This window comes from Trichosurus vulpecula, chromosome 4 (assembly GCF_011100635.1).
Source record: "Trichosurus vulpecula isolate mTriVul1 chromosome 4, mTriVul1.pri, whole genome shotgun sequence".
Lineage (NCBI taxonomy): Eukaryota > Metazoa > Chordata > Mammalia > Diprotodontia > Phalangeridae > Trichosurus > Trichosurus vulpecula.
The window spans coordinates 226,696,984-226,720,953 of record NC_050576.1 but is presented as its reverse complement, the minus strand read 5'-3'; the positions used below and the strand labels follow the sequence as shown (position 1 = coordinate 226,720,953).

At 38.8% G+C, this 23,970-nt stretch overlaps 1 protein-coding gene across 1 annotated transcript in view; it reads right to left on the bottom strand.

Moving 5' to 3' along the window:
* DNAH9 (dynein axonemal heavy chain 9) overlaps nt 1–23,970 on the bottom strand; it is a 529,624-nt gene that overhangs the window by 38,825 nt on the left and 466,829 nt on the right. Inside the window, exons 63-67 of the mRNA XM_036755666.1 lie at nt 22,365–22,492; nt 19,175–19,402; nt 16,352–16,543; nt 12,532–12,723; nt 671–841 (exon numbers count right to left, since the gene is read on the bottom strand). Coding sequence (XP_036611561.1) covers nt 671–841; nt 12,532–12,723; nt 16,352–16,543; nt 19,175–19,402; nt 22,365–22,492 — 911 coding nt within the window. The remainder of the gene's footprint in view (nt 1–670; nt 842–12,531; nt 12,724–16,351; nt 16,544–19,174; nt 19,403–22,364; nt 22,493–23,970) is intronic.

Genomic DNA, 23,970 nt, shown 5'->3' with positions numbered 1-23,970 from the left:
TAGACTGTTTTTCCCCCTCATATATGTATTCCCAGAATTTAGCACAATTTCTGGAACATAACAAGCACCTAATAAATGCTTGTTGATTGACTCCTGTATATGTGATGACCAAATATGTTTTCCCAAACAGTGTGACTCTCATCTATGTCTTCCATAAGTTCTATACAGTGAGTCCACCCACCATGCTGGGAGAAATTATATACTACACGATCAAGTGATTAAAAGTGAACAACAAAAATATTATTTTGTTAAAGGTTTCATTATTATCAAACATGATTTTACTACAGAATTCAGTTCCATGTTCATTTTATATTTCTTGAGAATGTCATTAAATTTATTACACAAATAATTACAAAAAATGAGGAGTTCTGGGTTGGGGGGGCAGAAAAATAAAGCAGTATTGACTGGCTTGTAGCAAATGAATGAAGTGTGATTGTGTGAGCAGGCTTAGCAGAGACAAGTTCAGGAGTCTTGGGTCTGAGTAGTATATAAGCAGTAGACATAAATTGTGTACAAAGGTATTTTATGCTGTCAGGCCAGACAATTGTATACCTTAGGGAGAATTATACCTACAACTAAATCCTCTATTTAAACAACTCATTGTACCATCAAATCAATTTACCTAAACAATTCCTAGTGAGAAAACTCACAGTTGATTCCCACCATTTACCTTTTCCTCTCTTATGATCCCTCCTCCATCTCCATCCTGGCTGTCCTGAGCCTGCATCTCTAGCACAGTGCGGAAGAGCTTTTCTGAGGTCTGGGTCAGAAAGCCAATCTCAGCATTGGGGTGGAGTCCATACAGGTATGGTGACTCTGCAGGTAGCATGTCGTCAATGTACTGAAAGAAACGTTTGAAGGGAAATTAAAAAGCCAGAACAATTCATATGTCTTAGGTGCCTGAAAAGCTTTCACTAAACCAGAGAATCTCATTTGGGAAAACTTGTGTTGGGTACTTGTGCTTTAGCTTTTCTTCATTTGCCAATCAAACACCTATTGAAATGTCTCACAAATCTTGTCTCTGTCAGTATCTCCAAAATTTGTCTCTGGGCCCTCCCACCCCAAATTCCTACAAACCTTGTCAGGTTGGATAGGTACTGTAACTTAGCTATCACCCTTCAGTGCCTTCCAATCAATCATAACAATAAACATCCATAAAGCATTTACTTTATGCTTTTTACTATGCTAGGTTCTGAGAAAAGAAATAGAAATAGTGAAATAATCCCTACTCACAAGGAGTTTATAGTCTAATGAAGGAGATAACCAAATTTCATATATATATATATATATATATATATATATATATATATACACACACACATATATATTATGTACAATATATATGTATGTGTGCATATATATGTGTATACACACATATACATGTATACAAAAACCTAAGATCTTGGCAACTGGTCCCATCTCTTCCTGGCAAATAGAATGAGAAGAAATGGAAGCAGTGTCAGATTTTATATTCTTGGGCTCAAAGATCACTGAAGACAGTAACTATAGCCATGAAATTAAAAGACACTTGCTCCTTGGAAGGAAAGCTATGGCAAATCTGGACAGCATACTAAAAAGCAGAGACATCACCTTGCCAACAAAGGTCCAAAAAGTCAAAGCTATGCTTTTTCCAGTAGCAGTGTATGGCTGTGAGAGTTGGACCAAAAGGAAAGCTGAACACTGCAGAATCAGTGCTTTCAAATTGTGTTGTTAGAGAAGACTTTTGAGAGTCTCCTGGACAGCAAGATCAAATCAGTCAATACTTAAAAAAATTAATTCAGGCTACTCGCTGGAAGGTCAAATACTGAAGCTGAAGCTTAAATACTTTGGCCCACAATGAGAAGACAGGACTTATTGAAAAAGACCCTGATGTTGGAAAAGATTGAAGGCAAAAGGAAAATGGGATGGCAGAGGATGAGATAGATAGTGTCATGGAAACAATGACCATGAAGTTAAACAGACATCTGGAGATAGTGGAGGACAGAAGAGCCAGGTGTGCTATAGTCTATGGGGTAATGTAGAATCAGATATGAATGAACGACAACAATAATATTCCCCAATAGAGAAGTGGTTAAATGATATTAATCAACAGTTCTTAAAAGAAATGCACACTATTAACAAGTATGTGTGTAATGAGGGGGCTTTCACTGTGTGGCTCAAAGAGGAAGAACAAACATCTCCATCTAGCCTCTTCTACCTCTACCCTTCTCCAAGGCAAAGTTTAATTCTTGCCAGGAGGGGAAGCAGGAGATTGGGGCCAGAGATCACTCTGCTTTCCTCAGAGTGGGGAGGGGTACCAGGATAGAAATAAAAGGATTTGTTAATAAAAGGATTTGTTCTGTAAAACTTGGATTCAGTCAAAGGGCCACATTTGAGGACCTAGAGGGCCACATGTGGCCTTGAGGCCACAGGTTCCCCACCCTGACTAGGGTATATGATTGATTCAATCTAACTTCTGATCATCATTTCTCATTATTACTGGGGTGAAAAGAAGGCCCCAGGCTCCATGTCCAAGACTTGCTCCCTTTCCCATCTAATTCCAGTTCTACAATGAACACATGTAGTAAATAGAAAAGAAACTCAAATAATAGCAACACAGAAATTGGAAAAGGTACGCATAGGTGAATATACACTGGACAATACAGAATGGGACCAAGGTAACTCAGCTCAACTGAGAGAGAGAGATGGAATAGTGAACCTCGGAGTGGTTGTGGTAAGATGGTATAGTAATGCATGTTTTGGTAGTGCTCTGAATTGGTTCATTTAGAGAGCAGTGTCTTGAATACCCTAGAGAGAAGATAGTATCCAGTAGAAGAGAATGGTCAACAGTGTCAAAGGACGCAGATTAGAAAGATGAGGATAGGAAAAAACACATTAGATTTGGTGTTTAAGAGTTAATTGCTAACTTTGGAGGGCAGTTTCAGTTGAATGCTGACCGACTTTGTTGGATTGTAGTGTTTTGAAGAAAACAAATGAGAAAGTGGAGACTTCAATTGCAGATGGTTTTATCAAGGGGTTTAGCTATAAAGGGGAGGAAAGTTATAGGATGAGAATTATCAGGGATGACCAGACTAAATGAGAACTTTTTAAGGATGGGGGAAACATGAACATGTTTCTAAGTAGCAGAGAAGGCTATTGAAGATTAGTGAAGTCACATGGCAAGGTAAGGATACTTGCAAAGACTTCAGGTTTAAAAGTCCTCATACTCTGTACAATTCCAAAAGCTTAAAGACTTTCTAGCAGTTTACCTCTTTTTTCCAATTAATATACCTCCCAATGCTGTAGTAATTTGGTCATATTTCTGGTTCAGATAGCCTATGTTTCTTCCCTGGAAGGACATGAGTCCTTTCTTGAGAAAAGTCCTAACCTAGGCTACTGAGGTTATTAATGTCTATAGTTGCTCATGGTGTTTCATATGTCTTGTCGTTCCAAGTCAGTTTTGATAAACTTTCTCCAGATACTGACTCATTGATTAACAGATGTTCAACACTATGCACTATCCTCACATCCTCTGTGAGAGACCTAGTAATCAAATTCCATGTATTTTTTTGAAACTCCTACCTTATCAGGTGTTTTAGGAAGGTCTGAATTCTTAGATAATCTATGAAAACATCATTTAGTCAATACATTTCCCCCAAAGTATCAATGGTATCTTGTAAAAATGCCCTCAATAGATTTGTTTCTGAAGTCATGTGGCACTCCTATAACTAAGAGTCCTCTGTGTGGCTCTAGCTTAATTGTATGACACCAGAAGTCTAGGGATCCATATTGCTCATATGGCCTTCTTTCTTGTAATGGATGCAATAATATAAGCAAAAGTTATCTCAAAGTAACTACTCTGACTCTCAAAGGAAGCAGACTGTCCAATTACAGTTTAGATCAAAAGAAAATTTTTTTCTGTATTGTATCTCTGCAAAACTAAAGCAGCCAAAAAAGAGAATCTCAGGTAGAAAATCTTGTCAATGGGTATCAGAAAATGAGAAGGGCACTCAAATATATTCGGGATGAATCTCTAAAGTATAACATCCCCTTCTGAGCTACTCTTCCAACCTTCACTTGCAGGAGGAAATCCAATTCAGCTATTCTCCTAACACTTTTGCTCATTAGCTCTCGTAGTTTTGCTTCCTGTTATCAATTATCTAACACATTAAATTTAGTTCCTAGAAGAGGCAAATAGCATAGTAAATCCCTTAAAACTTGGGATATGTTGTTGCTGTTTAGTCATTTAGTCGTGTTTGACTTTTTGTGATCCCATGGACCAGGCTCTTCTATCCTCCACCAACTCTGGACGTCTGTCCAAGTTAATTTTCATTGTTTCCATGACATTGTCTATCTGTCTCATCCTCTGCCACGCCATTTTCCTTTTGCCTTAAATCTTTCCCAGTATCAGGGTCTTTTCCAATAAGTCCTGTCTTCTCACTGTGGGCCAAAGTATTTAAGCTTCAGCTTCAGTATTTGACCTTCCAGCGAGTAGCCTGAATTAATTTTTTAAAGTATTGACTAATTTGATCTTGCTGTCCAAGGGACAGCAAAAGTCTTCTCTATAAGTGCACAGTTTAAAAGCATTGATTTTGCAGTGTTCAGCTTTTCTTTTGGTCTCTCACAGCTATACAATGCTATTGGAAAAACCATAACTTTGACTCTTTGGACCTTTGTTGGCAAGGTGATGTCTCTGCTTTTTAGTATGCTGTCCAGATTTGCCATAGTTTTCCTTCCAAGGAGCAAGTGTCTTTTAATTTCATGGCTGTAGTTACTGTCTTCAGTAATCTTTCAGCTCAAGAATATAAAATCTGACACTGCTTCCCTTTCTTCTTGCTCTATTTCCCAGGAAGTGATGGGACCAGTTGCCAAGATCCTAGTTTTTTTTTAAGGTTAAGCTTCAAGCCAACTTTTATATTTTCATCATTCACTCTCGTTAACAGACTTATTAATTCTTCTTCACTTTCTGCCGTCAGAGTGGTATCCTCTGCATAGCTGAGATTGTTGATATTTCTCCTGGCAACCGTAATTCTGGCTTTTGATTCAGAAATGGAGTAGCCTTTATAGTCAACAAAATGGTGAGAAAAGAAGTACTAGGGATAATCTCAAAAATAACACAATGATATCTGTTCAAATATAAGGCAATTCATTCAACATCATATAATACAAGCCTATGCTCCAACCTCTGATGCTTGAAAAGGCCAAAGTTTCTTAGTTCTATGAAGACCCACAATATCTCCTAGAAATAACATCAAAAAAAGATGCTACATTCATCATATGGGATTGGAATGCTAAAGTAGGAAATCAAAAGATAATTGTAATAACAGGTAAGTCTGGCCTTGGAGTACAAAATGAAGCAGGGCAGAGACTGATAGAATTTTGTCAAGATAACTTACTGGCCATAGCAAACACTCTTTTTCAACCAAAAGGTGACTCTGCTCATGGACATCATCAGATGGTCAATATCAAAATCAGATTGATTATATACTTTGCAGCCAAAGGTGGAGAAGTCCTATATAGTCAGTTAAAACAAGGCCTGGAGGGAGGTGGAGCCAAGATGGCGGCTGGAAAGTTCACTAGTGTGAACTCCCTGCCAAGTCCCTCCAAAAACCTATAAAAATGGCACTGAACCAATTCTAGAACTGCAGAACCCACAAAATAGCAGAGAGAAGCAGGGCTCCAGCCCAGGACAGCCTGGATGGTTGCTGGGTGAGGTCTTTCACGCAGGGAGCGGGGAGTGGAGCAGAGCCCAGCGTGAGCTGCGTGGACTGACCATACCAGGAGCCGGGCGGAGTGGGCCCTAGCCCCCTGAATCAGTGAGCTGTGGCAGTTGCCAGACTTCTCAACCCGCAAACACCAAAGACAACAGAGAAGAACTGCAGAACCCACAAAATAGTGGAGGGAAGCAGGGCTCTAGCCCAGGACAGCTCTGGATGGTCTCTGGGTAAGGTCTACCCCGCACGGAGCTGGGAGCGGAGTGGAGTGGAGCAGAGCCCAGTGTGGTTAGCGCGGACCAACCAGACCAGGAGCCGGGTGGAGCGTGCCCTAGCACCCTGAATCAGTGAGCTGCAGCAGTTACCAGACTTCTCAACCCACAAACACCAAAGACAACAGAGAAGGTTAGTGGGAAAAGCTGTGGGAGTGGAAGGAGCTCGAGGTTCAGTCACCGCCCTGGGGGCAGTGGAGGTGGGGCAGCTATAGAACTACAGCTGCAGTTGCTTCTGGCCCCAGGCCCACCTGGTGGGAGGAATTAAGTGGTGGATCAGAGCAGGAGTGAAGAGCCTGCTGAAAATCTAAGTCCAGTGCGGGTTGAGGGTTCTTGGGGAAGGAGGAGTGCTGGTGTGGCAGAGCTGGCGCATCCCCCCAAGCTTGGAACATAGAACTCTTTACTCTACAAGCAGTCATACCCTGCTGAAAAACTCAAGAGTCAGGTTAGTTGGCTGGGAACATGGCCAGGCAGTGAAAACGCACTCAGATTCAGTCTCAGACTCTGGAATCTTTCTTTAGTGACAAAGAAGACCAAAACATATAGCCAGAAGAAGTCAACAAAGTCAAAGAGCCTACAACAAAAGCCGCCAAGAAAAACATGAACTGGTCTCAGGCCATGGAAGAGCTCAAAAAGGATTTGGAAAAGCAAGTTAGAGAAGTAGAGGAAAAATTGGGAAGAGAAATGAGAAGGATGCGAGAAAACCATGAAAAACAAGTCAATGACTTGCTAAAGGAGACTCCCCCAAAATACCAAAAATATATTGAAGAAAATAACACCTTAAAAATAGACTAACTCAAATGGCAAAAGAGCTCCAAAAAGCCAATGAGGAGAAGAATGCCTTGAAAGGCAGAATTAGCCAAATGGAAAAAGAGGTCCAAAAGACCACTGAAGAAAATACTACCTTAAAAATTAGATTGGAGCAAGTGGAAGCTAGTGACTTGATCAGAAATGAAGATATTATAAAACAGAACCAAAGGAATGAAAAAAATGGAAGACAATGTCAAATATCTCATTGGAAAAACCACTGACCTGGAAAATAGATCCAGGAGAGATAATTTAAAAATTATTGGAGTACCTGAAAGCCATGATCAAAAAAAGAGCCTAGATATCATCTTTCAAGAAATTATCAAGGAGAACTGCCCTGATATTATAGAGCCACAAGGCAAAATAGAAATTGAAAGAATGCACATATTGCTTCCTCAAATAGATCCCAAAAAGAAATCTCCTAGGAATATTGTCACCAAATTCCAGAGCTCCCAGGTCAAAGAGAAAATACTGTGAGGAGCCAGAAAGAAACAATTTGAGTATTGTGGAAACACAATCAGAATAATTCAAGATCTAGCAGCTTCTACATTAAGAGATCGAAGGGCTTGGAATATGATATTCCGGAGGTCAATGGAGGTAGGTTTAAAACCTAGAATCACCTACCCAGCAAAACTGAGTATCATGTTCCAAGGCAAAATATGGACTTTCAATAAAATAGAGGACTTTCAAGCTTTCTCAGTGAAAACACCAGAGCTGAATAGAAAATTTGACTTTCAAACACAAGAATCAAGAGAAGCATGAAAAGGTAATCAAGAAAAAGAACAAGAAAAAGAAATTGCAAGGGACCTACTAAAGTTGAACTGTTTTGTTTACATTCTTACATGGAAAGATGATGTGTATGATTAATGAGACCTCAGTATTAGGGTAGCTGAAGGGAATATGCATACACATATATATGTATATATATGTGTTTATATATATACATGTGTATATGTGAGTGTGTATGTATGTATATATGTATGTGTGTGTGTGTGTCTGTGTATATATATATATATATATATATATATATATATATATATGAGAGAGAGAGAGAGAGAGAGGGCACAGGGTGAGTTGAAGATGAAGGGAAGATATCTAAAAGAAATAAAATCAAATTAAGGGATGAGAGAGAAATATATTGAGAGAGGGAGATAGGAAGAGATAGAATGGGGTAAATTATCTTGCATAAAAGTGGCAAGAAAAAGCAGTTCTGTAGGAAGAGAAGAGAAGGCAGGTGAGGGGCAATGAGTGAATCTTGCTCTCATCAGATTTGACCTGAGGAGGTAATACCATACACACTCAATTGGTTATCTTACCCCACAGGAAAAAAGGAGGAAGAAGATAAAAAAGGGGGATGATAGAAGGGAGGGCAGATGGGTGGAGGTCATCAAAAACAAACACTTTTGAAAAGGGACAAGGTCAAGGGAGAAAATTCAATAAAGGGCGATAGGTTAGGAAGAAGCAAAATATAGTTAGTCTTTCACAACATGAGTATTGTGGAAGAGTTATACATAATGATACACATGTGGCCCATGTTGAATTGCTTGACTTCTTAGGGAGGGTGGGTGGGAAGGGAAGAGGGGAGAGAATTTGGAACTCAAAGTTTTAAAAACAGATGTTCAAAATCAAAAAAAAGCTTTTGCATGCAACTAGAAAATAAGATACACAGGCAATGAGGCATAGAAATTTGTCTTGCCCTACAAGAGAAGGGAAAGGAGGATGGGAGGGTAGTGGGGTGACAGAAGGGAGGGCTGACTGGGGAACAGGGCAACCAGAATATATGCCATCTTGGAGTGGGGGGAGGGTAGAAATGGGGAGAAAATTTGTAATTCAAACTCTTGTGAAAATCAATGCTGAAAACTAAATATATTAAAAAAAATTAAAAATATAAATAAATGCCAAGGAACTTTAAAAAACAGAACAAAACAAAACAAAACAAAAAAAAAAAACAAGGCCTGGAGCTGACTGTGCTCATGATGTGATCATGAGCTACTTCTTGCAAAATTCAAACTTAAATTGAAGAAAGTAGGGAAAATCATCAGATCATATTGGTATGACCCAAATATCATCTCTTGTGAATGTGAAATGGAAGTGATAAACAGATTTAAGGATTACATCTGGTAGATAGAATACCTGAAGAATTATGGACAGAACTTCTCAATATTGTACAGGAGGCAGCAACAAAAAAAAATATTCCAAAGAAAAGAAAGCAAAATCACTGTCTGACGAGGCTTCACAAATAGCTGAGGAAGGAAGAAAAAGGTAAAAGAGGAAGGGAAAGATATACTCAACTGGATATACAATTCCAGGTAATATCAAAGCAAGATAAGAAGGTTTTCTTAAATGAGCAATGCAAAGAAATAGAATAAAATAATAGAAAGACAAGAGATCTCTTCAAGAAAATTAAAGATATCAAAGGAAAATTCTATGCAAAAATGGTCATGATAAAAGATACAAATGTTATGGACTTAACAGAAGCAGAAGAGATTAAGAAAAAATGGCAAGAATACACAAAAGAACCACACAAGAAAGATCTTTGTATGATGAACATCTGGGAATGTTAGCTATTTTCAGCAATTCAAGGATCCAAGATAATCCCAAAAAACTCATGATGAAAAATGCTATCCACATCCAGAGAAAGAACTGATAGTGTGTGAATACAGACCAAAGCACACTATTTTTCACTTTCTTTCCTTTTCTTTTTTTGGTTTGAGTTTTCTTCCACAAAATGATGATGTGGAACTATGTTTCACATGATTATACATGTATAACCTATATCAGATTACTTACCATCTCAGGGACTGAGGAGGAGAGGGAGGGAAGGATAGAATTTGGAACTCAAAGCTTAAAAAAAGAACATTGAAAATTGTCTTTCACATGTAGTTCGGGTAAAACTGAAATAATATTTACTATTTTAAAAAGTTATTTACATCACCAGTAACCACAATGGTGTACTTACTGATCCAGAGCCAGACATCCTGGAAAATGAAGTCAAGTAAGCCCTGGGAAGCATTGCTAACAGTAAGGCTAGTGGAGGTGATGGAATTCCAGCTGAGGTATTTGAAATCCTAAAAGATGATGCTGTAAAAAATCCTGCACTCAATATGCTAGTTAATTTGGAAAATTCAACAATGGCCATTGGATTGGAAAAGATCAGTTTATGTCCCAATCCTAAGAAAGGGCAATGCCAAGGGATGTTCAAATTATTGAACAATATTATTGCTCTCATTTCACAGGCTTAAGCAAGGTTGTGCTTATTGATTCTGTAGGCTAGGCTGTAGCAATATGTGAACCAAGAACTACCAGATGAGCAGGCGGGTTTTCAAAGAGGCAGAGGAACTGGAGACCAAATTGCTAACATTCACAAAACATCTACTTCTATTTCATTGACTACACTAATGCCTTTTATTGTGTGGATCACAACGAAATATGGCAAGTACTCAAAGAGATGAGAGTGCCAGATCATCTTACTTGTTTCCTGAGGCACCTGTATGCAGGTCAAGAAGCAACATGGAACTGATAGATTTAAGATTGGAAAAGTAGTACAATAAGGCTGAATATTGTCACCTAATTTATTTAATTTATATGCAGAGTACATTTTGCAAAAAAAAACCTGGGATGTACTCTCCCTCAAAGACACATCATACCCCCATGTTCTGGGCTCATGCTACTGTACTTAAAATCAATCTTAGCCGCATAGTTCAATACTAATTTTTTTTCTAACTTTTTTTTTGTGGATCACATCAGCCCTAGAACTCATACCTGTACAGTATCCTCTGGCCCAGGGTTCCAATCTCCCTGGGATTGGAGAGGGTGGAAATTAAATAGTGGGGAGTTTTCCCAGGTTCTTCATTTAAGGAGGGGGGTTGTTTCTTTATTTCCTCCCCAACTGCACTCCTCTGGACTTTGTCATGCCCCCACATTAGTTATCCTCTACCTTTCCCTGCATTTTAACTTCTTTTTATGTGTTATCTTCCCCCATTAGATTGTGAGCTTGTTTAAGGCAGAAACTTGTCTTTTGTCTTTCTTTGTGTCCCTAGTGTCTGACACAGTGCCTGGCATATAGGCATTTAATAAATAGTTACTGACTGATTTACAAGTATTACTTTAGTGGCACAAAACACATCTCCTGATATCTTTGTAGCCTTATAGCACCAAGTATGGTGTTGGGCAAAAGGTAAAGCATTCACTAAAGACTTGTTGATTGACATTAAAACAAATCAGAATCTGGACAGTGTAGTAACTGATTGTGGTTTCAGTGAAGTGTCAGGGGTTTCATGCCTCCCTCTCAGTGGACAGATGGTGTGGATTATGGATGTGGAACGAAGTGTTTCCTGACATTACCAATACAATGATTTGTTTTGCTTAGTTCTTGTTTTTTTGTTTCTGTTTTTTTTTGGCGGGGGGAAGGCAGGAAATTGGAGTTAAGTGATTTGCCCAAAGTCATACAGCTAGTAAATGTGTCAAGTGTCTGAGGCCAGATTTGAAGTCAGGTCCTCCTGACTCCAGGGCTGGTGCTCTACGCACTGTGCCACCTAGCTGCCCTGTTTTGCTTAGTTCTTAGTTTTCTTTTTCTAAGAAATGTTCCATTGAGGTGAGGATGCCATTGGAAAGTGATAATGAAAAAGAACATAGATAAAATATTTACATAAAATACTTATTGATTTCTGAGTAATAAGTTGGAATAGGAAAATTTTCTCATCATAGTTAACTTGATCATCCGTTTTCTCTTCAAGACAAATCAGGCTTAGAGTACCTAAGGAATACAGGTGTTCCTCAGAAACCTCTAAGATGGTGCTCCTCATTGCCTATCCTCTAGCTCAGTGGTATCAAACCTAAATAGAAATGGAGGGCCATTCATCTGTACATAAGGATCCCTGTGGGTCTCATAGTGACTTAGTTTTAAAATGTAATATTATCTGTGTCTTATTATATTTTTATTTTGTTAACTGCATTGTAATCTGGTATAGGGTGCACTTAGGAGTCACATGTGGTCTGCATATGTGTAACGCCTCTTCTCTAGCTATCCAGTTAATTTTATGTCTATCAGAGGACTGTAGGGAAATCAAGAGAAAGATTCTATAACTTTCTTATCTCAATATCAATAAATCATGTTTCTGTGTATCTAATCTAAGTGATTTAAAAATTTACTTCCTTTTCCTTTATATAACCCAGTCTCCTTTTGCTTTTGCCCATAGGTACAATTTTTCAGTGCTTAATCATTTTTGCAATGGTCAGCAAGCATCAGGGGGATAGAAGGTCCACAAAGTAGTGATCCATTGAAAAATTTGCAGATGATAATTATGAACTTAGCAGAAGTGGGTTAAATTCTTTAGTGAGAATTTGCTTCTGTTCATGTCTTAGTCATTTTTAAAATTAAAGCAACAAAATACATTTCTCTGATACTGTATTTGGGAATGAGAAACACATACATTAAATAAGAATTGAAATCCTTGTGATAAAAATGAACCAATTTGAGATTAATGACTAAATATAAGCTGAGTTTGGGAATTCAATAAACTTTCTTAAGTGGGAAAAGAGGACTCTGAGAGTTATTCCAGCATGGCCATTCCAAAATGACTCTGAAAATACTGCTGGAACACCCTAAAAGCATTATGCTTTCCAGAGAATGTTAGGCTGGAAGGAACCTTAGAAATTTTCTAGTCCTACCTCTCACCACTTCATTGTAAAGCAGAGGAAACAAACCCAGGGAGGTAAAGTTCACATTGCACAATCTGGACTATAAATGGGAAGATTACCTGGTGATAACTGTTGTAGTCCATATTGACTGGAAGTGGGAACCCTGGAGCCAGTAACATTTCTCCTTCTAACATTTCTGGTTTAATGAATTCCTCCAGGTATGTTCTACATAGCCTCCTGTCCCAGTCATCTGTGATATGGCCTCCATACATAATCTCACCAAAGAGGTAGCGCAAGTCATCATAAGGCACCTGAGAGACAGGGAAGAGAATGAAACTAGACTGAAATGACTCAGCATAGGAATTAATGTGTAGATGAAATAGGTTGATGCCTAAAGAGTGTGATTTCAGGTACAATGAAATGTGGTGAACATCAGCACTTTGACTCCTCCTAAATGATTCACACTTCACCATCTGTTTCTTCTCCTTCTACTAACATGTGGTTGAATGTTACTGGAGGAAACCACACAACCATGCTGACTCTATTACAAATTTTTGCTCTCTAATCTCAACTGTGCCTCACTCCCACAAAATACTCTTTTACTCTTCTCTAATTGACGCTCACATTTCCGAGGCCAGCTGTTCTAAACCTCTTCCTCAAGCCTTTCACAACACTCTTTAACTCCTCATTCTCAGTGGAGGATGCCATCTGAGAAAATAGAGGCCATTCAACACGAGTGCTCTCCTTTCCTTTATTCTACATACAAACTCCCTGATATTCATTTTGCATTCTCTCTTTTGTTCTTTTCTAGTAGAGGTGGCCATTCTCACAAAAGTCAACACTAAACCTTGGATCCCATTCCCTCTTTCTCCTCCGACGGATTGCTCTTTTCTGACATGTGAGGGAAGTGCATCCATGAACATTTTGTAACTCATTGCAGTTGGCCGACTATATGTTTGGAAGTAGCCTTGGTGTGGTAGGTTGATTGTGTAGCTGGAACTGTTGCATTTTCAAAAGTGCCTGAGTCATTTTCAGCTCTCTCTTTGTTGTATTCAAGTTGGAAGAGCAACATAATTCCCTGGTGGAAGGGTTGTGGATCTTTCTACTCCTAAGGTTACACTGCCCCTAAGAAACAGGGCCTGGGTCTTGTTTGCTCTTTTTCATTCCAGGTTTTTGGAGTGGAGTTTCCAACCTTGAAAGTTTCAAAGGCTGGGAGAGCAAGACACAGGAATCTGGGAGTCAGAATCCAGGCTAGGTTTTGTAGCCAGCTCTGAAATTGCCCTGAGGAGCAATTTTCAGAAGGGACCTTCAGGGTCCCAGTCCAGTGGAAGGACTTATTTGGCAGCAATGTTGCCTTTGGATGTGAACTTGATGGGACCAATGCCATGCAGGAACTGAACTAAATAATGAACCTAACCTTTTCTGCCAAGACTAAGGCTGTGTAGGGGGGATTATGCACCTAAGGTATTGGGGGAAATATTTATATATTTTTTCTTGCCAAATCTTTGAAGTAAATATTTTTCTCTAAAAACTGTCAGATGTTAAGTGGTTAAATGGAACTGAGATTCAGGTCATTAGGCCCCTAATATAGGGGGAACAAAACTGATGGTGGCTAGAGCCAGTGGCAGCAGAGAAAAAGATTCCTGAAAACCCTCAAGATACCACGAAATTCTGAAGGGAGATATATAGCCTGCCTGGCTTTGAGAGAGTGGGGCCAGAGTGTGCATATTACATGTAGAAGTTTGTACAAGATAGCAGAGAAAAAAGAGACATCCCAACACTCTCAGAGTACCTGAGAACTTGGGGATGTAACACGTTTGTCATAGACAGAATGGCATCTGAATACATGTTAACCAAAGAAAACCAGAAAAAGAGAGGTGTATATGAAACTCTAACAGAGCTCATAGAGCTAGATATCTACACATATATAGGCATACATTTAATGTGGTAGTACCAGGATTGCCTTCCTTATCTGTGTCATCTTCTAGACTTCCTTCTGCTTTCCTCTCTGTGTTATAAATGTTCCATTTACACTCCTTCCTTTCCTTTCTTCTCTTTTGTATCACTATCTGTGCTCCACAACTCTCCTCCATAAGTATCACCATGCAAAATATATTTGTGTTGTATAGACAATATATGAAAATATGTTCACAGTCCATCATCTCTCCACCAAGAATCTGGTAGCATGCTTCATCATCAGTCTTTTGGAGTCATTCATTATTGGTCACTGGTCATTGCATGATCATATTTCAATGTTTATAAAGTTGTGCCATTGAATAATACTTCTTGTTCTGCTTAATTCACTCTATGTCAGGTCATACAGGTATCATCAGGTTTTTCTGCATTTTTCCTTTTTTGGTCATTTTATTATATTAATATACCATAATTTGTTCAGCCATTACCCAATTTATGAGCACCCACTTTGTTTCTAGTTCTTCGGCACAATAAAAGGTGCTATTATATATTTTTTTTGTACCTATTGGTCCTTTTACTCTGTCTTTGATCTCTTTAGAGATACCTACAGAGTGATGGTATTTCTGGTATACACATCTTTTAGTGACTTTTTACATATAGTTCCACCTAAGCTGATGTCAAGAATGGCTGGACTACTTCACAGCTTGACATTAGTATGTCTGTCCTCCTACAACTTCTCTAACAATGTTCATCTTCCTTTTTTTTTGTTTGTTATTTTTCACCCATCTAATAGATATCAGGTAAATTCAGAGTTTGTCTTCTTAAGTTTGCTTAATTTAGAACATATTTTTATATAGTTATTGATAGCTTCTTCTCTCTAGAACTGCCTTTTATAATCCTCATAAATTTATCTGTTGGAGGATGGCTTTTGTTCCTTTACGTTGGAATCAAATCCCTATATATATATATATATATATTGGTTATCAGACTTTTACTAGAGAAATTTGCTACAAAGACCCCCCCCAGCTTCATTATTTCCCTTCTAATTACACTATATAGATAGATAAATATATATATCTTGGTAAGTAGATTCCCAAATGTTTTATAATTTCCACATGGAATTTCTTTTTTCATCTCTTTCTGTTAGATTTTGTTGATTATATACATAATGCATACATATAAGTGTGTATGTATATTCATGTGTGTGTATATCTATCTATCTATATGGAGAGGGTGTAGGCGGGCAAGTGCTTTTTGCGTTTTTATTTTGTATCCTATCTTATTAAAGTTATGGTTTCTATTATGTTTCTCTGGTTTCTATCTGAGGTTCTCTAAGCAAATCATATAGCTCTGTTCTTTCCTGAAGATGATACCTCATTGAAATATTTAAATATATCTTTGTACTGTTCATTACTATCACAATAAGTTATATAGCCAGAAATATCGATGAGTTTGAGACAGGAACAAAATCTTATGACATAAATGATTTCTCTAGCTTATTTTCAAACTAGTCTGGGGACTCAAAGCAAATTGATCACTTAAAGAGGTTCTACATTTCTATTAATTTATGATGAAATATCAGAACACAGCCTTTGACTGTCTTAGAACTTGGGTAGAATGTTAGAAAGGGAAGGAGTCAGTAGTAGATAGAGAAGGGTGAAACTTGGTATCTTGGTCCTGAAGGCCACCTGAGAAGTGTTGTTTAGCACTTTATGCCATAAGGTAGCCTCATAACCTATGAGGTTACTACATAGGGTTTAGCATGAACCTTGTTTTACATGGATCGGTTGTTACCTAATACATGCACTTTGCATGTATTCAGGGCATTGTCCCATATCTCTTGTTAAAAAGAAAGTTAGCAAGTTCTGAGTGATAGTCCTTCATTGGAACTGCTTCTCTTCTCCCACTAGAAAATGGCACTACATTTTACATCTGAGTTGAAATAATAGAAGGACAGACTTGACATTCTGGTACAGCCCTACTGATTCTGGTTTAACCATCCAGGATCTCATTCATTATTCTTACCTTGGCATTGGCCTCAAGGAAGTTATAGAGCACATTCACTGAGATGGTGAGGTCTCCTGTGTTAAAAGGGTAATAGCGATTCCAGCCTTGAGGTCCAAATTTGCGCCTTTCTGCTACTACGGCATGGAAGTAACAAAGTGCAAATAAAATACTCTTGAACTCTGTCTCTCGGCTACACATCTCCAGAGTATCCTGAAAGAAATATAATTGTTTCAGATTTCAAAGCACAATAGAGTTCAAATCAGGCAGCCTAATATGTTGGGAAGAATCCAGGAAAATTTGGAGTCAAGGACTTAGACACAGGACCTTGGGCCAGTCACAATCACTTCTTTGGGCCTCAGTTTCATCATTTGTGAAATGAAGGGTTACATAGTAGCCTGGCTTTGAAAGCTTCTGCCTGGCCTGCTTTGCATAAATCAAATAGTCACACCTTGCCACGGCATCATTAGAACATCATAATTTGCTTTGGCCTTTGAACAGGAGAAATACTCCAACCTGGAAAGGCTTGTGAATTTTTATTTCTTTCAAATGACTTCCCTGAGTAGGATGCTTTGTATTCAAGAATAAATGCATTGGTAGCAGAACAGTTTCCATTGTTGACATATTTTGGGACAGTCTCACCTATAGGTTTCCTCAGGGGCAAGTCTATACACTTTGTTCATTGAGTCAGAAAGAAAGATGAAGAATCTCATGAGAACAGCTTTTTTTGCAGGTGAAGCTTATGATATCCTCTCTATCCTTCAAATTTGTCACCCTCATTCTGGAGTTCTCATAGGGAACTATGATTGTTGTATAATCAACCTAACCCTGTACTATTCTCCATAGTCTTCCCGGAATTGAAAATGAAACAGAGGCCAGTGCCAATTCAACAATATTTTTTGAAGGCTGGTATTCAAGTTGGGTTAGGCCTATTTGTATATTAATTGTATATTATTTCTTGGTTTTTAAAAAATGAGTCCATGTTTGAAAATACCTCTAAGCGATCAAACAAAAAGATAAAGGACCCATATGTACAAAAATACTTACAGTAACTCTTTTTGTGGTGACAAGAATTGGAAACTGAGGGAATGCCCATTAATTGGGGAATGCCTGAACAGGCTACAATATGTGCTAAAAGAAATGATGAAAGCGATGGTTTCAGAAAAATATGGGAAGACTTATATGAACTGATGCAAAGTGAAGTAGGCAGAACCAGGAGAACAATGTACACAGACAGGGTGATATTGTAATGATAATCAACTATGAAAGACTTAGCTACTCTGATCAATACAATGATCCACAATGAAAGGACTCATGATGAAAAATGCTATCTACCTCCCGAGAGAGAACTGATAGACTCTGAGTGTAGATTGAAGTATATTTTTTCCTCTTTATTTTTCTTGCTTTTTTTTTGACAAAATGACTAAGGTGGAAATATGTTTTACATGACTTCATGTGTATAATGAGAAATTTCTCAATGAGTAAGGGATGGCTAAAGGGAGGAAGAGCATTTGGAACTGAAAATAAAAAAAAGAAAATGTCTCTAAGTGCAAACATGTTAGATGTTTTACCTTAAAATGTTATCATGAGCTAAGAGTAGGATCACGAAAATGAAGTCAGTCACAGAAATGTGACATGACTGCATGTACATTGGGTGAGGGCAGTTTTTTTTTAATGGCCCTTGACTTTTGCTCTCAAAATAGTTCATCTTGGGCTCTATAGTAATGACTTGGATAAAGGCATAGACAGCATGCTTGTCAAATCTGCAGATAGAGCTGAGAGGGAAAGCCAACATATAGGATAACAGGACCTAAAAGTATCTTGACAGGTTGGAAGATTAGACTGAATCTAACCAGAAGAAATTCAGTTGGGATAAATGTAAAGTCTTGCACTTGAGCTAAAAAATCAACTTTCTAAGTATGATATAGTCTAGATAGCAGTCTGCCTGAAAGAGAATTGGGGTTTTTAAATGTTTTTTAACATGGGGCAGCACTATGATGTGGTAGGCCCCCCCCCCAAAAAAAAGCTAATGCTGTCTCAGTCTTCATTAAGAGAAGCACAACTTCCAGGGAAAAGGAAATGAGTCCCACTGTATTTTGCCCCGGTAAGAGCACAAGTGGTGTACTGTGTTCAATTCTGGCTTGCCCCAGTTTAGGAAGGACACTGATAAGCTTGAGATTGACTACAGAATAATGGGAAAGATGGTAAATGGCCTTAAGGTTGTGCCATATTCTGACAGGTTGAAGGAATTAGTGATATTTTGCCCGCCTCCAATCTCTGCCCCCCCAAAAAACTCTTTGGGGATCATTATAATTATGTTCAAGTACATGAGGGGCTGTCATGGGAAACAGGGATTAGCCTTGTTTTGTTTGGCCCCAAAGGACAAAACCAGGGCAATGTGAAGTTGCAAAAAGGCAAATTTAGGCTCAATGTCCGGAAAATCTTCCTAATAATTAGAGCTGTCCACAAGGGGGATGGGATGCTTCAGGAGATAGTGGGATCCCTTTCCTGGGAAGTCTGTAGCTGAGCCTAGATGGATATGTGTTGTATTAAATGGCTGTGGATGTCCCTTCTAAAATTCTGTGATTCACTGATTTTGTGGCATATTCCCATTTACTTCCAAAGAAAAATGCATGTAAGATCTCTGGTTCCCCCTCACTTTGAGCCAAGGGAATATTATCAGGGACACAACAAACACAGGATAAAGATTAGTTTAAAAAGAACAGGTCCTACTTCCCTTCTCTTCAGCACAGGCAGACCTCATTCTGAGCACATCTTATAGTTAGATCTCAAATGTGCATTGGGATTGTTGAAGCAAATTACCCACCTCTCCTAGTGTGGTACCTGAGTAAAGTTGTCTAGGGCCTTGTGCAGTTTGGCATGCATGCCCATGGGAGGTTCGTTGGTGATCTTGATGGAATTCTCTAGGATGCCTTGGGGAATGATGTGGTCATCAGGAGAGGCCGCAGGCTCAGCACTCATGAAGACCCTGAACTCATGATGGCTGCTCTTGCTGTGCTGCTCCAACTTCTTCTCAAGGGAGTTGAGCCACTTGGCTACCAGGTGGATGTTCTAGCAGGAAGAGAGTTATTTGCTATGCTTTCTGTTAGCATTGAAGCAGCCACCAGGTTTGCAGCTGAAAACAGAGATCTGACCTTGGTTTTGGTTTCCAAGAACTTATAACCTAGCGTAAGGCTGGGAGGTCCGCTAAATTAGACAGCTCCCCAGAGAAAACCTCCTTAATCTTTTGGTTGCCTGGGCCTTCCCCTAAGGAATCACCAGTAGAGAATCCAGGCTTTTATTGTCTTGTGCCTAGATGATCCTAACAGTCACTGAGGTGGTTCACCTTACCTTGAGGTTCAACTCTCTTCAATTCATCTTGCCTATTGTCCCAAGACTAATTTTCCTAAACCTTATTTTCATCATGCTACTTCCCTGCTCAAGAATAAACAATGACATTTCCTATTCAGCTGCACATTACACTGTTTGCACTCTGGCAATCACCTCTTTCTCTCCTGCACTGGAAACTTAGACTTTATCCCTGGGATATTGTCTTTGATAGGAGAGATTTTGCCTTAACTTGCCTGGAACTAGGCCTCCATGCCACTTCTTAGCCATTTCTATACTATGCTGCAATAAGCATACTTCTCTCTGCATTCCCCCTCTTTCCATTTCCCCTTTGTGTTTTCCCCCATTAGAATGTGAGCTCCTTAGGGGCAGGGGTTTTGTCTTATTTATATTTGTATCCTCAATATTCAGTATCCTAGCACATAGTAAGCACTTAATTCTCATTCTCTGTCTGTCTCTCTTTTTCTCTCAGCAGACTGAAACTCCCAAGGCCTAATTTTCAACTTCTTCCACCATCCTGCCATGATCTTAAGCCTGGTATAGTGGAAATAGTTCTAAATTAGGAATCTGGAGGTGTGGGTTCAAATTCTGACTTTTTACTATGCAAACCTGGGCAAATCACTTCACTTGTTTGGGCCTCAGTTTTCTACTCCATACAGAGTAGGGGAAGGGTAGAGTCAGTGGTCTTTAAAGTTTTTCTAGGTTTTACATTCCATATTGCTTAAGATGTCCCCCCTCCCTCCTAGCCTGAAATGTCTTCTCCAGTTATTCAAAGTTCTGGATCAACAACCTGCTCCATAAATACTTTTATAATGAGCCCAGCCCCTAATGATCTCTCTTTCCTGTGTGTTCTATTTCACTTACAATCACTAGTCCTTTAGAGTTCAATATGTGTGTGTGGTCATATACATATGTACGGGAAACTGAGTATGCAACCAACTAGACTATAAACTCCTTGTGGGGTCCAGGTTGGTTTATAGATCATTAGAGGTATACTTATGTTCCTGAACTAGAGTTCAGGGATTTATAGAGTAAAGGGAATATTTTAGCCAAAATCTCCATTTGGTAAACATATGCCAATGATCTATGAGAGAGTAACAAATACTTGGCTGATTCTTTGAGGAACACATTCATGTTGCTGTCTGGTTCCAGATGGAGAAACCTTTTGTTCTGTACTTGGGAGTGCTTGTAGTGCATGAATCAAAGATAATCCTGGGGGGTCTAATTTCCCTGAGGGTTAAGGAGGTGAGCAAAGTGGGGAGATACTTCAGTATCTGTGGAGAAGGGAGCAACCTCTGCTAATTTTGGATTGAGTCCTTATCTGGAAGATTTCATAAAGGTTAATAGTATATCTCTCCTGGTCTTCAAGGAGACTCAAGATTTCAGGCTGCTCTGGAGTACAGTTCTAAAGGATTTCAGTTCAGTTTAGCTCAGAACCTTAGAGAATTTCTGGAACCAATGTGTTCCTCTAGAAGATCCAGAGGATTTGGAAATTGGATTTTTGGGATTGGCTTGAATCCAAAGCAGATGTAAGATAAGATGTTTTTTGGAGCCATGCCAGGTAGAACCTAAAACCTTGGAGCAGTTTAGGGCACTCTATTAAACTGCCCCAGAGTTTAGAGACATTAATAAGTGCTCTCTGATCCTTGAAAGTCTGTTACGGTGTTCTAATTCCCCGGAAGAGCTCCTTAGAATGACTAGGGAGTCTTAGAGCAGCTACTTTACAACAAGCCAGAAGAATTTCAGAGTGTATTTATTTCCTTTAGTTCCCTGCCAGGGTCTCCAGACATAGGCAAGGAAGGAAGCAATGCTTATATAGATTGTGTCTGCATGATATTCCATTGCAGAAATGTCAAATTCCAAGGCATCAGGGCCAAAAAACCCCTGAGTGCGCTGAACTAAATTAAAATGTAAATATTTTCCAATTATGTGTAACAAAATTAAAGTATAATACAACATAGGTAATGTTAATTTGTGGTTTTTTAAGTCAATATGCAGCCTGCAGAGATCAGTTTCTTTTTTTGATTTGACATAATTGTTCTAGTGCTTCCTTCAATTAAATAATCAGGCACCCTAGATATTTGACATCATGTAATCAAATTCATAACCTCAGAATTTCAAAGTAACCAAGAATAAGAAAACCCCCTAGGAATTCTGAGAGAATGAAGGCTCAAAAATTTGAGCATGTCAGAACACAAGGTCTAAGTCAGCACAAGGTTTGTAATTTTTCTGTTGCTGGTTGGAGCTGGGTGAGAGGATCATCCCTTCATGGGAACAAGAGTGGTTAATAATAGGCAATTCTCTTGTTCCCCTTGCCAAGCAGAGTTCAGAATCATAAGTTCACCACCAAGAGAGTACGTGGCTTATGAAAAAGCCATTCCCTTCCCAGCACTGTGAAAACTCAGCAAGATCAGAAAGCCACCATCCTCTTTTTCTTGAGATTTATTGTTTTTGGAGGAGATCCCTCAAAAAAAGGGGTAGATCTCTGAGCTCTTGAACCCAAAATTAATAAGGAGGCAACTGAATGTGAGATTCAAAATCAAATTTGACAATCAATTTCTTGAAACCAAAACAAAGCATTACTCCTTTATCCCAATGTTGCAGAGCTATTGATTTACTAAGGGGACAGAACAGATGGAAAAGGGACAGTAAAGTTTATGGGAGCATTTATAATTAGGGTTGGTACCTGCAAGATAACCCAGTGACCATTCTTGGCAGCCAGATCCAATGCAGCCTCTGCCACTACCTCTTGTCCTTGACCCAAGGACACATTATGGAAATTTTGATTGTTGAAGGTGTAACCAAGTTTCTTCCCTAAAAAAGAAAAAGGAAATTTTCATCATTATTTCTCTTGTCTTACCATCCCATTATACTATTTATCTCTCACATAGGCACACACACATCCTTCCAGACACAGCCACACATAAACATATACATAAGCATACATAGTGTCATACTAAATGTATTTTGTTTCTCTGAATTTTGACCAGCACCCCCTCAAGTTTTGCTCTGATATGTTTCTAAAACAAATTATGTAGCTGTGAGAAATATTTTAAGAATACATACTGGTATATTATATCAATTTAGCTGTTACACAGTTGGACTCACCCTAAGCAGTCACTAGGAATCAGCAACCCTGAAAAGGTCCCCTAATGCCCTCAGACCTGAGTATATGTGTATAATAAATGAATGAATAAAGTATTTATTAAATGCTTACTATTTGCTAGATACTTTTCAATGCAGAGGATACAAAAACAAGCAAGAAGTCTGCTCTTTTCCCAGTAGTAAAAAGTAATAGAAAATACTAATGAGCAATTATTTAATAGAATTACAGAATTATTTAAAAAGAGACTGTTTACAAGTTATAACTATATTGTTTAATAAATTAAATAATTATATTATTAGTTAAATTTTAAATTGTAAAATAGTTCAGCAAGTTATATGTCTAGTCATCCTACAAAGAAAATCTACAATTTTGCCTAGAACTGGGGAGTACTTAAGTAGGTGGTGGGCTGAATCCAGAAGCAAGAAAAACTTTTCCTGCATAGTACCTCAGGTATAGAGACCCCAAGGGTACAGATACATTCTACAGGATGTAGTAACATGGCTAAGACCTCCTGGACCCTTTATAAGACCAGGTACAGGGGCATACAGTTCAACAGGCTTTGAGATATTGGCTTCTGCCCCAGTTTGGGGGTAGGTAGGTACTGCTTTACTGTCTTCTTTTTGCTCATGCCTCTTGCTCCGTTCTTCCAACTTTTAGGTATCTTCAGTTAAACTATGTGGCCTTTCATTAACCATGCCTATTGCTTTCAGCACTGACTGATTTATCTAATTGTGTAAAACCTCCCTTTTAAATCTTGGGAAACCGCAGGAACATCGTATAGGTTTTAACAGGCGTTCAGAAAAAAGAGCTTCATCAAAGGATCAGGATAGAAAATAAATGCATTAAATAATCAGCCTTTTAAAAATTAGCTCATTATTGCTATGCAGACGCCATCCTAGAATCTACCAGTGTTGACATTGTGGAATTGAGGGATTGTAGGACTGTTTCAGGAGAATTCTGGGAGAAAGGTCCTCTAAAGAGAGTGAAGAAGCAGGTTTGGAGTCAGTGTGGCATTCTTCATCTTGGTGCCATGCGGAGCCTAGGCATTTTGCCTTGTCCTCACCTCTCCCTTTCAAAGAGACTAGAATGAACCGTTGAATTTCTGTGGCTAATGAAGGGGTTTGCTGTGATCGTAAGGAAAATGATTGGTAAATTAACCCCAGGTGCCCTCAGGCCTCTAAGTCAG